Source organism: Bombina bombina, chromosome 11, assembly GCF_027579735.1.
Source record: "Bombina bombina isolate aBomBom1 chromosome 11, aBomBom1.pri, whole genome shotgun sequence".
Taxonomy (NCBI): Eukaryota; Metazoa; Chordata; class Amphibia; order Anura; family Bombinatoridae; genus Bombina; species Bombina bombina.
Genome location: NC_069509.1, coordinates 195,327,786 through 195,342,085, shown reverse-complemented (window position 1 = coordinate 195,342,085; position 14,300 = coordinate 195,327,786). Strand labels below are relative to the sequence as shown.

General features: G+C 40.0%; 1 protein-coding gene across 1 annotated transcript in view; it reads left to right on the top strand.

Moving 5' to 3' along the window:
* TNRC18 (trinucleotide repeat containing 18) overlaps nucleotides 1–14,300 on the top strand; it is a 466,016-nt gene that overhangs the window by 139,842 nt on the left and 311,874 nt on the right. The window contains exon 4 of the mRNA XM_053694281.1: nucleotides 13,509–13,611. Coding sequence (XP_053550256.1) covers nucleotides 13,509–13,611 — 103 coding nt within the window. The remainder of the gene's footprint in view (nucleotides 1–13,508; nucleotides 13,612–14,300) is intronic.

The following is a 14,300-nucleotide window of genomic DNA, read 5'->3' as shown; positions in this document are numbered from 1 at the left end:
TTGTTTGTACACCTGTTAGACTCTGTTTAAGAAAACATACAGTGACTGATACCAATCTTCCACGCTAAAATGTTTATTATGTATATATATATATGTATGTATATATATATATATATATATATATATATATATATATATATAATTTCTTTCATGTAATTAGCAAGAGTCCATGAGCTAGTGACGTATGGGATATACATTCCTACCAGGAGGGGCAAAGTTTCCCAAACCTCAAAATGCCTATAAATACACCCCTCACCACACCCACAAATCAGTTTTACAAACTTTGCCTCCCGTGGAGGTGGTGAAGTAAGTTGGTGCTAGATTCTACGTTGATATGCGCTCTGCAGCAGGTTGGAGCCCGGTTTTCCTCTCAGCGTGCAGTGAATGTCAGAGGGATGTGAAGAGAGTATTGCCTATTTGAATTCAATGATCTCCTTCTACGGGGTCTATTTCATAGGTTCTCTGTTATCGGTCGTAGAGATTCATCTCTTACCTCCCTTTTCAGATCGACGATATACTCTTATATATACCATTACCTCTACTGATTCTCGTTTCAGTACTGGTTTGGCTTTCTACTACATGTAGATGAGTGTCCTGGGGTAAGTAAGTCTTATTTTTGTGACACTCTAAGCTATGGTTGGGCACTTTTATATAAAGTTCTAAATATTTGTGTTTAAACATTTATTTGCCTTGATTCAGGATGTTCAATATTCCTTATTTCAGACAGTCAGTTTCATTATTTGGGATAATGCATTTGAATAATCAATTTTTTTCTTACCTTAAAATTTGACTTTTTTCCCTGTGGGCTGTTAGGCTCGCGGGGGCTGAAAATGCTTCATTTTATTGCGTCATTCTTGGCACAGACTTTTTTGGCGCAAAAACATTTTCTCCGGCGTCATACTTGTCACCGGAAGTTGCGTCATTTTTGATGTTTTTGCGCCAAAAGTGTCGGCGTTACCGGATGTGGCGTCATTTTTGGCGCTAAAAGCATTTAGGCGCCAAATAATGTGGGCGTCTTTTTTTGGCGCTAAAAAATATGGGCGTCATTATTGTCTCCACATTATTTAAGTCTCATTGTTTATTTGCTTCTGGTTGCTAGAAGCTTGTTCACTGGCATTTTTTCCCATTCCTGAAACTGTCATTTAAGGAATTTGATCAATTTTGCTTTATATGTTGTTTTTTCTATTACATATTGCAAGATGTCTCAGATTGACCCTGAATCAGAAGATACTTCTGGAAAATCGCTGCCTGATGCTGGATCTACCAAAGTTAAGTGTATTTGCTGTAAACTTGTGGTATCTGTTCCTCCAGCTGTTGTTTGTAATGAATGTCATGACAAACTTGTTAATGCAGATAATATTTCCTTTAGTAATGTTACATTACCTGTTGCTGTTCCATCAACATCTAATACTAGTGTTCCTGTTAACATAAGAGATTTTGTTTCTAAATCCATTAAGAAGGCTATGTCTGTTATTCCTCCTTCTAGTAAACGTAAAAGGTCTTTTAAAACTTCTCATTTTTCAGATGAATTTTTTTAAATGAACATCATCATTCTGATTCTGATAATGATTCCTCTGGTTCAGAGGATTCTGTTTCAGAGGTTGATGCTGATAAATCTTCATATTTATTCAAAATGGAATTTATTCGTTCTTTACTTAAAGAAGTCTTAATTGCATTAGAAATAGAGGAATCTGGTCCTCTTGATACTAAATCTAAACGTTTAAATAAGGTTTTTAAATCTCCTGTAGTTATTCCAGAAGTTTTTCCTGTCCCTGATGCTATTTCTGAAGTAATTTCCAGGGAATGGAATAATTTGGGTAATTCATTTACTCCTTCTAAACGTTTTAAGCAATTATATCCTGTGCCATCTGACAGATTAGAGTTTTGGGACAAAATCCTTAAGGTTGATGGGGCTATCTCTACTCTTGCTAAACGTACTACTATTCCTACGGCAGATAGTACTTCCTTTAAGGATCCTTTAGATAGGAAAATTGAATCCTTTCTAAGAAAAGCTTACTTATGTTCAGGTAATCTTCTTAGACCTGCTATATCTTTAGCGGATGCTGCTGCAGCTTCAACTTTTTGGTTAGAAGTAACAAGTAACATATCATAATTCTCATAGCATTGTTAATCTTCTTCCACATGCTAATAATTTTATTTGTGATGCCATCTTTGATATCATTAGGGTTGATGTCAGGTATATGTCTCTAGCTATTTTAGCTAGAAGAGCTTTATGGCTTAAAACTTGGAATGCTGATATGTCTTCTAAGTCAACTTTGCTTTCCCTTTCTTTCCAGGGTAATAAATTATTTGGTTCACAGTTGGATTCTATTATTTCAACTGTTACTGGGGGGAAAGGAACTTTTTTACCACAGGATAAAAAATCTAAAGCTAAATTTAGGTCTACTAATCATTTTCGTTCCTTTCGTCACAATAAGGAACAAAAGCCTGATCCTTCCCCTACAGGAGCGGTATCAGTTTGGAAACCATCTCCAGTCTGGAATAAATCCAAGCCTTTTAGAAAGCCAAAGCCAGCTCCCAAGTCAACATGAAGGTGCGGCCCTCATTCCAGCCCAGCTCTGGTAGGGGGCAGATTACGATTTTTCAAAGAAATTTGGATCAATTCGATTCACAATCTTTGGATTCAGAACATTGTTTCACAAGGGTACAGAATAGGCTTCAAGATAAGGCCGCCTGCAAGAAGATTTTTTCTTTCCAGTGTCCCAGTAAATCCAGTGAAGGCTCAAGCATTTCTGAAATGTGTTTCAGATCTAGAGTTGGCTGGAGTAATTATGCCAGTTCCAGTTCTGGAACAGGGGCTGGGGTTTTACTCAAATCTCTTCATTGTACCAAAGAAGGAGAATTCCTTCAGACCAGTTCTGGATTTAAACATATTGAATCATTATGTAAGGATACCAACATTCAAAATGGTAACTATAAGGACTATTCTGCCTTTTGTTCAGCAAGGGCATTATATGTCCACAATAGATTTACAGGATGCATATCTGCATATTCCGATTCATCCAGATCACTATCAGTTTCTGAGATTCTCTTTCCTAGACAAGCATTACCAGTTTGTGGCTCTGCCGTTTGGCCTAGCAACAGCTCCAAGGATTTTTACAAAGGTTCTCGGTGCCCTTCTGTCTGTAATCAGAGAACAGAGTATTGTGGTATTTCCTTATTTGGACGATATCTTGGTACTTGCTCAGTCTTCACATTTAGCAGAATCTCATACGAATCGACTTGTATTGTTTCTTCGAGAACATGGTTGGAGGATCAATTTACCAAAAAGTTCATTGATTCCTCAGACAAGGGTAACCTTTTTAGGTTTCTAGATAGATTCAGTGTCCATGACTCTGTCTTTGACAGACAAGAGACGTCTAAAATTGGTTTCAGCTTGTCGAAACCTTCAGTCTCAATCATTCCCTTCGGTAGCTTTATGCATGGAAATTCTAGGTCTTATGACTGCTGCATCGGACGCGATCCCCTTTGCTCGTTTTCACATGCGACCTCTTCAGCTCTGTATGCTGAACCAGTGGTGCAGGGATTATACAAAGATATCTCAATTAATATCTTTAAAACCGATTGTACGACACTCTCTGACATGGTGGACAGACCACCATTGTTTAGTTCAGGGGGCTTCTTTTGTTCTTCCGACCTGGACTGTGATTTCAACAGATGCAAGTCTGACAGGTTGGGGAGCTGTTTGGGGGTCTCTGACAGCACAAGGGGTTTGGGAATCTCAGGAGGTGAGATTACCAATCAACATTTTGGAACTCCGTGCAATTTTCAGAGCTCTTCAGTCATGGCCTCTTCTAAAAAGAGAGTCGTTCATTTGTTTTCAGACGGACAATGTCACAACCAAGGCATATGTCAATCATCAAGGAGGGACTCACAGTCCTCTGGCTATGAAAGAAGTATCTTGAATACTGGTATGGGCGGAATCCAGCTCCTGTCTAATTTCTGCGGTTCATATCCCAGGTATAGACAATTGGGAAGCGGATTATCTCAGTCGCCAAACGTTACATCCGGGCGAATGGTCTCTTCACCCAGAGGTATTTCTTCAGATTGTTCAAATGTGGGGACTTCCAGAAATAGATCTGATGGCTTCTCATCTAAACAAGAAGCTTCCCAGGTATCTGTCCAGATCCAGGGATCCTCAGGCGGAGGCAGTGGATGCATTGTCACTTCCTTGGAAGTATCATCCTGCCTATATCTTTCCGCCTCTAGTTCTTCTTCCAAGAGTAATTTCCAAGATTCTAAAGGAGTGCTCGTTTGTTCTGCTGGTGGCTCCAGCATGGCCTCACAGGTTTTGGTATGCGGATCTTGCCCGGATGGCCACTTGCCAACCGTGGACTCTTCCGTTAAGACCAGACCTTCTATCGCAAGGTCCTTTTTTCCATCAGGATCTCAAATCCTTAAATTTGAAGGTATGGAGATTGAACGCTTGATTCTCAGTCATAGAGGTTTCTCTGACTCTGTGATTAATACTATGTTACAGGCTCGTAAATCTGTATCTAGGAAGATATATTATTGAGTCTGGAAGATTTACATTTCTTGGTGTTTTTCTCATCATTTTTCTTGGCATTCTTTTAGAATTCCTAGAATTTTACAGTTTCTTCAGGATGGTTTGGATAAAGTTTTGTCTGCAAGTTCCTTGAAAGGACAAATCTCTGCTCTTTCTGTTCTTTTTCATAGAAAGATTGCTAATCTTCCTGATATTCATTGTTTTGTACAAGCTTTGGTTCGTATAAAACCTGTTATTAAGTCAATTTCTCCTCCTTGGAGTTTGAATTTGGTTCTGGGGGCTCTTCAAGCTCCTCCGTTTGAACCTATGCATTCGCTGGACATTAAATTACTTTCTTGGAAAGTTTTGTTTCTTTTGGCCATCTCTTCTGCTTGAAGAGTTTCTGAATTATCTGCTCTTTCTTGTGAGTCTCCTTTTCTGATTTTTCATCAGGATAAGGCGGTGTTGCGAACTTCTTTCTCCAACATAGGTGTGTCCAGTCCACGGCGTCATCCTTACTTGTGGGATATTCTCCTCCCCAACAGGAAATGGCAAAGAGCCCAGCAAAGCTGGCCATATAGTCCCTCCTAGGCTCCGCCTACCCCAGTCATTCTCTTTGCCGTTGCACAGGCAACATCTCCACGGAGATGGCTTAGAGTTTTTTGGTGTTTAAATGTAGTTTTTGTTCTTCAATCAAGTGTTTGTTATTTTGAAATAGTGCTGGTATGTACTATTTACTCTGAAACAGAAAAGAGATGAAGATTTCTGTTTGTAAGAGGAAAATGATTTTAGCAACCGTTACTAAAATCGATAGCTGTTTCCACACAGGACTGTTGAGATGAAGTAACTTCAGTTGGGGGAAACAGTGGGCAGACTTTGCTGCTTGAGGTATGACACATTTCTAACAAGACTCGGTAATGCTGGAAGCTGTCATTTTCCCTATGGGAACCGGTAAGCCATTTTCTTAGTTTAAGTAAAAGAATAAAGGGCTTCATTAGGGCTTAAAAAACTGGTAGACATTTTTCTGGGCTAAAACGATTACTTTACTAAGTATATTTGGCAGATTATTACTTTTAATAGTTGTTAAATCTTGGGGATTGTTTTAATAAAAACGGCAGGCACTGTATTGGACACCTTTTTCACTGGGGGCCTTTTCTAGTCATAGACAGAGCCTCATTTTCGCGCCTCTAATGCGCAGTTGTTTTTGGAAAGCATGGCATGCAGATGCATGTGTGAGGAGCTAAGAACCACTGAAAAAGCTTATAGAAGGCATCATTTGGTATCGTATTCCCCTCTGGGCTTGGTTGGGTCTCAGCAAAGCAGATACCTGGGACTGTATAGGGGTTAAATGTAAAAACGGCTCCGGTTCCGTTATTTTAAGGGTTAAAGCTTTCAAATTTGGTGTGCAATACTTTTAAGGCTTTAAGTTACTGTGGTGAAATTTTGGTGAACAATTCCTTCATACTTTTTCACATATTCAGTAATAAAGTGTGTTCAGTTTAAAATTTAAAGGGACAGTAACGGTTTTATTGTAAAACGTTTTTTGTGCTTTGTTGACAAGTTTAAGCCTGTTTAACATGTCTGAACCATCAGATAACGATGTTCTATATGTATGAAAGCCAATGTGTCTCCCCATTTAAATATATGTGATATATTTGTGTCATAATGTCCAAACAAAGTAGGGATAATAATGCCATAGATATGATATTGCCCAAGATGATTCCTCTAATGAGGGGAGTAAGCATGGTACTGCATCATCCCCTTCTGTGTCTACACCAGTTTTGCCCACACAAGAGGCCCCTAGTACATCTAGTGCGCCAATACTTATTACCATACAACAATTAATGGCTGTAATGGATAATTCTATTGCATGCATTTTTTCCAAAATGCCTACTTATCAGAGAAAGCGTGATTGCTCTGTTTTAAACACTGAAGAGCAAAAGGACGCTGATGATATCTGTTCTGACATACCCTCACACCTATCTGAAGGGGCCAGGAGGGAGGTTTTGTCTGAGGGAGAAATTTCAGATTCAGGGAAAATTTCTCAACAAGCAGAACCTGATATTGTAACTTTTAAATTTAAATTACAACATCTCCACGCACTACTTAAGGAGGTATTATCTACTCTGGATGATTGTGACAATTTGGTCATTCCAGAGAAATTAGGTAAGATGGACAAGTTCCTAGAGGTTCCGGTGCCCCCCGATGTTTTTCCTATACCCAAGCGGGTGGCGGACATAGTAAATAAGGAGTGGGAAAGGCCCGGCATACCTTTTGTCCTCCCCCTATATTTAAGAAATTATTTCCTATAGTCGACCCCAGAAAGGACTTATAGCATACAGTCCCCAAGGTCGAGGGGGCGGTTTCTACTCTAAACAAACGCACTTCTATTCCTATAGAAGATAGTTGTGCTTTCAAGATCCTATGGATTAAAGGTTAGAGGGTTTGCTTAAAAAGATGTTTGTTCAGCAAGGTTACCTTCTACAACCAATTTCATGCATTGTTCCTGTCACTACAGCTGCGTGTTTCTGGTCCGAAGAACTAGAAAAGTCGCTCAATAAAGAATCTTCGTACGAGGAGGTTTTGGACAGAGTTCAAGCTCTTAAATTGGCTAACTCTTTTATTTTAGATGCCGCTTTGCAATTAGCTAGATTAGCGGCGAATAATTCAGGGTTTGCTATCGTGGCGCGCAGAGCGCTTTTGCTTAACATCCCTTTCAAGGGTAAAACACTGTTTGGCCCTGACTTGAAAGAGATTATTTCAGACATCACTGGGGGAAAGGGCCACGCCCTTCCTCTGGATAGGTCTTTTAAGGCTAAAAATAAGCCAAATTTTCGTCCCTTTCGCAGAAACGGACCAGCCTCAAATTCTACACCCTCTAAGCAAGAGGGTAATACTTCTCAAACCAAGCCAGCCTGGAGGCCGATGCAAGGCTGGAACAAGGGTAAGCAGGCCAAGTCACCTGCCACTGCTACCAAAACAGCATGAAGTGTTGGCCCCCGATCTGGGAAGGATCTGGTGGGGGGCAGACTTTCTCTCTTTGCTCAGGCTGGGGCAAGAGATGTTCAGGATCCTTGGGCGCTAGAAATAGTTTCTCAAGGTTATCTCCTGGAATTCAGGGAACTACCCCCAAGGGGAAGGTTCCACGGGTCTCAATTATCTTCGAACAGGCATTCTTACACTGTGTAGAAGACCTGTTAAGCATGGGAGTGATTCATCCTGTTCCATTAGGAGAACAAGGGATGGGTTTTTACTCCAACCTGTTCATATTTCCCAAAAAAGAGGGAACATTCAGACCTATTTTAGATCTCAAGATTCTAAACAAATTTCTAAGGTTTTCATCGTTCAAAATGGAAACCATTCGAACGATCCTTCCTACCATCCAGGAAGGTCAATTCATGACCACGGTGGACTTAAAGGATGCGTACCTACGTATTCCTATCCACAAGGAACATTTTCGGTTCCTAAGGTTCGCCTTTCTGGACAAGCATTACCAGTTTGTGGCACTTCCATTCGGATTAGCCACTGCTCCAAGGATTTTCACAAGGGTACTAGGGTCCCTTCTAGCGGTGCTAAGACCAAGGGGCATTGCAGTAGTACCTTACTTGGACGACATCCTGATTCAAGTGTCGTCTCTGTCAAAAGCAAGGGCTCATACGGACATTGTCCTAGCCTTTCTCAGATCTCACAGGTGGAAAGTGAACATAGAAAAAAGTTCTCTGTCCCCGTCAACAAGAGTTCCCTTCTTGGGAACAATAATAGTTTCCTTAGAAATGTAGGTTTTTCTGACAGAGGCCAGAAAATCAAAACTTCTAAGCTCTTGTCAGGTACTTCATTCTGTTCTTCTTCCTTCCATAGCGCAGTGCATGGAAGTAATAGGTTTGATGGTTGCGGCAATGGACATAGTTCCTTTTGCACGAATTCATCTAAGACCATTACACCTGTGCATGCTCAGACAGTGGAATGGGGATTATGCAGACTTGTCTCCGACGATACAAGTAGATCAAATAACCAGAGATTCACTCCGTTGGTGGCTGACCCTGGACAACCTGTCACAGGGAATGAGCTTCCGCAGACCAGAGTAGGTCATTGTCACGACCGACGCCAGTCTGGTGGGCTGGGGCGCGGTCTGGGAACCCCTGAAAGCTCAGGGTCTATGGTTTCGGGAAGACTCTCTTCTCCCGATAAACATAATGGAACTGAGAGCGATATTCAATGCTCTCAAGGCTTGGCCTCGACTAGCAAAGGCCAAATTCATAAGGTTTCAATCAGACATCATGACGACTGTTACATATATCAACCATCAGGGGGAAACAAGGAGTTCCCTGGCGATGGAGGAGCATCCGGGGGAGTGGGAACTCCATCTGGAAATCTTTGCCCAAATAACTCAATTATGGGGCATTCCAGACATGGTTCTGATGGCCTCTCGTCAGAACTTCATGGTCCCTTGTTACGGGTCCAAATCCAGGGATCCCAAGGCGACTCAATTGGATACAATAGTAGCACCTTGGATCTTCAACCTAGCTTATGTATTCCCACCGTTTCCTCTCATTCCCAGGCTGGTAGCCAGGATCAATCTGGAGAGGGCTTCGGTGATCTTGATAGTTCCTGTGTGGCCACGCAGGACTTGGTATGCAGACCTGGTGAATGTGTCATCGGCTCCACCATGGAAGCTACCTTTGAGACAGGACCTTCTTATTCAGGGTCCATTCGAACATCCGAATCTGGTTTTCCTCCAACTGACTGCTTGGAGTTTGAACGCTTGATTTTATCAAAGCGTGGGTTTTCAGATTCTGTAATAGATACTCTTATTCAGGCTAGAAAGCCTGTAACTAGAAAAATTTACCATAATATATGGAAAAAATATATCTGTTGGTGTGAATCTAAAGGATTCTCATGGAACAAGATAAAAATTCCTAAGATTCTTTCCTTTCTACAAGAAGGTTTGGAGAAAGGATTTTCTGCGAGTTCTCTGAAGGGACAGATCTCTGCTTTATCTGTTTTACTTCACAAAAGGCTGGCAGCTGTGCCAGACGTTTAAGCGTTTGTTCAGGCTCTGGTTAGAATCAAGCCTGTTTACAGACCTTTGACTCTTCCCTGGAGTCTTAAACTAGTTCTTTCAGTTCTTCAAGGGGTTCCGTTTGAACCCTTACATTCCGTAGATATTAAGTTATTATCTTGGAAAGTTTTGTTTTAGGTTGCAATTTCTTCCGCTAGAAGAGTTTCTGAGTTATCTGCTCTGCAGTGTTCTCCGCCCTATCTGGTCCATGCAGATAAGGTGGTTTTACGTACTGAGCCTGGTTTTCTTCCGAAGGTTGTTTCCAACAAAAATATTAACCAGGAGATAGTTGTACCTTCTTTGTGTCCGAATCCAGTTTCATAGAAGGAACGTTTGTTACACAATTTGGACGTTGTCCGTGCTCTAAAATTCTATTTAGAGGCTACTGAAGATTTTAGACAAACATCTTCTTTGTTTGTTGTTTATTCTGGTTAAAGGAGAGGTAAAAAAGCAACTTCTACCTCTCTTTCCTTTTGGTTTAAAAGCATCATCAGATTGGCTTTTGAGACTGCCGGACGGCAGCCTCCTGAAAGTATCACAGCTCACTCCACTAGGGCTGTGGCTTCCACATGGGCCTTCAAGAATGAGGTTCCTGTTGACCAAATTTTTTAAATTATATACTTTTGCTTCTTCGGAGGCTATTTTTGGGAGAAAGGTTTTGCAAGCCGTGGTGCCTTCCGTTTGGGTGACCTGATTTGCTCCCTCCCTTCATCCGTGTCCTAAAGCTTTGGTATTGGTTCCCATAAGTAAGGATGACGCCGTGGACCGGACACACCTATGTTGGAGAAAACAGAATTTATGCTTACCTGATAAATTACTTTCTCCAACGGTGTGTCCGGTCCACGGCCCGCCCTGGTTTTTTAATCAGGTCTGATGAATTATTTTCTCTAAGTACAGTCACCACGTTACCATATGGTTTCTCCTATATATATTTCCTCCTGTCCGTCGGTCGAATGACTGGGGTAGGCGGAGCCTAGGAGGGACTATATGGCCAGCTTTGCTGGGCTCTTTGCCATTTCCTGTTGGGGAGGAGAATATCCCACAAGTAAGGATGACGCCGTGGACCGGACACACCGTTGGAGAAAGTAATTTATCAGGTAAGCATAAATTCTGTTTTTAAATTTTTACCCAAGGTTGTGAATTCTAACAACATTAGTAGATAAATTGTGGTTCCTTCATTGTGTCCTAATCCTAAGAATTCTAAGGAAAGATCGTTGCATTCTTTGGATGTAGTTAGAGCTTTGAAATATTATGTTGAAGCTACTAAAAATTTCCGAAAGACTTCTAGTCTATTTGTTATCTTTTCCGGTTCTAGGAAAGGTCAGAAGGCCTCTGCCATTTCTTTGGCGTCTTGGTTAAAGTCTTTGATTCATCATGCTTATGTCGAGTTGGGTAAAACTCCGCCTCAAAGGATTACAGCTCATTCTACTAGGTCAGTTTCTACTTCCTGGGCGTTTAAGAATGAAGCTTCGGTTGATCAGATTTGCAAAGCAGCAACTTGGTCTTCTTTGCATACTTTTACTAAATTCTATCATTTTGATGTGTTTTCTTTTTCTGAAGCAGTTTTTGGTAGAAAAGTACTTCAGGCAGCTGTTTCAGTTTGATTCTTCTACTTATATTTTCAGTTTTTTTCATTATAAGATTTAAACTTTGTTTTGGGTGTGGATTATTTTCAGCGGAATTGGCTGTCTTTTTTTTATCCCTCCCTCTCTAGTGACTCTTGCGTGGAAGATCCACATCTTGGTTATTCATTATCCCATACGTCACTAGCTCATGGACTCTTGCTAATTACATGAAAGAAAACATAATTTATGTAAGAACTTACCTGATAAATTCATTTCTTTCATATTAGCAAGAGTCCATGAGGCCCACCCCTTTTTTGTGGTGGTTATGATTTTTTTGTATAAAGCACAATTATTCCAATTCCTTATTTTTTATGCTTTCGCACTTTTTTCTTATCACCCCACTTCTTGGCTATGCGTTAAACTGATTTGTGGGTGTGGTGAGGGGTGTATTTATAGGCATTTTGAGGTTTGGGAAACTTTGCCCCTCCTGGTAGGAATGTATATCCCATACGTCACTAGCTCATGGACTCTTGCTAATATGAAAGAAATGAATTTATCAGGTAAGTTCTTACATAAATTATGTTTTTATATAATACATACCATAACTTTCAGTATATCTTGCCTAGTTGGTACTAACCTCCTCATGAATTAGCCTCCTCTGATTTAATATATCCCACTCGATGGGTAATTAAGCAGAATATGAAGCTGAATTATCACTTGTTAATGTACCATCATCCTTTACCCCCAGAGGATTTAACTGTTTCTAATAGCCCCTTGCTGTGGCTTTCCATACTTTCCCTAGATAGGCTTTGTTCTGTGCACATCATGAGGTCTGCCTACACAGCTCACATATATCACCTTTTTGTCAATTAGTAATCAAAAGGGTCCTAGTGAATCTCTCATGGGCATCCCTTACTGGATCTTCATAACAATATGCTGTCTTGGGATAAGGAACGCACTACATTAAATAATATGTTTAACGTATAAGTACTCTACTATAAGCGGTGCTTACCCGCTTATAATGTTCATTCACCCAATATGGTGAATTCCTTAGCGGTATTAATCCGCTACCTTGCACCTATACATACAAGGCTATAAAAATGTGTTACCATAAATAAAAGTCTGTTATGGCTTACAAAGGGCTATTATAATGTATCACTCTAATAGGCAGCAATCCATGATCAAGAGGTACTAGTATTAAGATATCATATAAATTAAAGAGGTATCAAATTATTATTTCTGCACAGAACACAAGGTCTCATGGCCACCATGAATGTGTTGCGACTAACCAGAATAAAGAAATGTAACATGGATTTATAGCTATACTATGCCATCTATGTTTTTTTTTTTTTATGTATTTCTGCTACATTGTTTGTGATGTTTTGTAATTGCAACACTAGTGTTGGGAATAAGGTTGTTGTATCAAGCATTACCTCAATAAAAAAACTTCGCAATTTTTTTTTTTTTTTTTTATATAAATCAAAGTGGCCACTTCTCTGCATACCTTTACTAAATTTTACCACTTTTTTACGTTTTTTGCTTCGTCAGAAGCAGCCTTTTGTAGAAAGGTCCTTCAGGCAGTTTTTGGGTTATGGATTTAATTTCTCAGCGGAAAAAAAAAAGCGTTTTTTATTTTAATACCTCCCTTTATTCTTACTTGTGGACTTCCACATCTTGGGGATTATATCCCATAGGTAACAGGTTGTGGACTCAACTATATGAAAGAAAACACAATTTATATCTTACCTGATAACTTAATGTAATTTATGGTGGTGAGAGTCAATGAACCCCACCCGTTTGGGATTGAATTTATTGTTTCAGCACATCACTTTTCCCTGCCCCTCATTTTGGCTTTTACTCCCCCTAAGCACCTCACCACTTGGCTATAGATTAAACTAAGGTATGAATAAGGTGGGGGGTTTTTATAGGCTTTTTGAGGTTTGGGAAACTTTGCTCCTCCTGGTAGGAATGTATAGCCCATACATAACAGGTCGTGGACTCTCACCACCATGAAAGAAAATAATTTATCAGGTAAGATATAAAACATTTTTTTTTTTCTTTTTTCCATTTTCCTATTGGCTTTTCTTATCTAAACTGCTTTGTTCTCTTGGTATCCATTGTTGAAAAGCATACACAGGTAAGTTTAGAAGCTTTTTGAAGCAAATTGAAAATAAACACTTTCCTATCCCTTTAACTGTTATTGTCAAAGAAAGTTGCACAAAACACATCAAAAATACTCGTAAAGTTAAAGAATAAGACCATCTAGTAAAAATGATAAAAAGGCATAGCCAGTGGTAAGGTAGAGGGACTATATAAGATGTTACAAATACTACTTGTTTTCTGTTTCTGAGATCGCTTCTGTTTGTTTTAATTTAAGGTCCTGGGCGTGCAGAGGAGGACGGTGTGGACGAGCGAGTGCGACATCGAGATGAACGTCTGCTAATGGGAAGATTGGAGCGGGAACAAGAGAAGCTGCTGCGGTGGGTACAAATTTCTGATGCGTAATGTATTTCATTATTTCTAATGCTAGAGAGCAAAACTGTGTGTGTGTGTGTACGCCGCGGTTAGGTTCCAGAAGGAATGGTTGTAAATCGAAACCGTTGTAAATTGAAACCCAGTTTATAATGTAAGTCAGTGGGAAGTGAGGGAGTTCATTTCCAGGCCCCTCTCAAAATTGTCATAAGTAACACCTAATACATTATTTTTAAAGCTTTGAAATGAAGACTTTAAATGCTAAACAGCATTATAAACCTAATTAAGTAATCGCACAACAGACTGTATTATCAAACTAAGTTTAATGAAAAAAACATTTTTTTACTTTCATTTTTCTGCATTGTTAGCATGTTAGGTAATATTGGGTCTGCACCTATTCTATGCTTTTCAATCTGGACAGGTTAGGCACCCTCACCTCAAGCAGCTGGACCGGAAGATAATAGGGAAGTGCCTGCTAGATCTTGTTCCTTTGAAAGCTGCTCGATAGATAATGTCTGTTCTGTGTACACAGATTCATTTCAGTCTGCTAAGCTTACATAACTTGCTGCAAAACATGCGGACAGCTCCACCTACTGGCTTTTCAATAGCATTCACATGACTGACAAAAAAGGTTGTTATTCTGAAACGGCGCAAATTGAACTGGCGTAAACCGAGGGCCACCTGTGTTTGTGTGTGT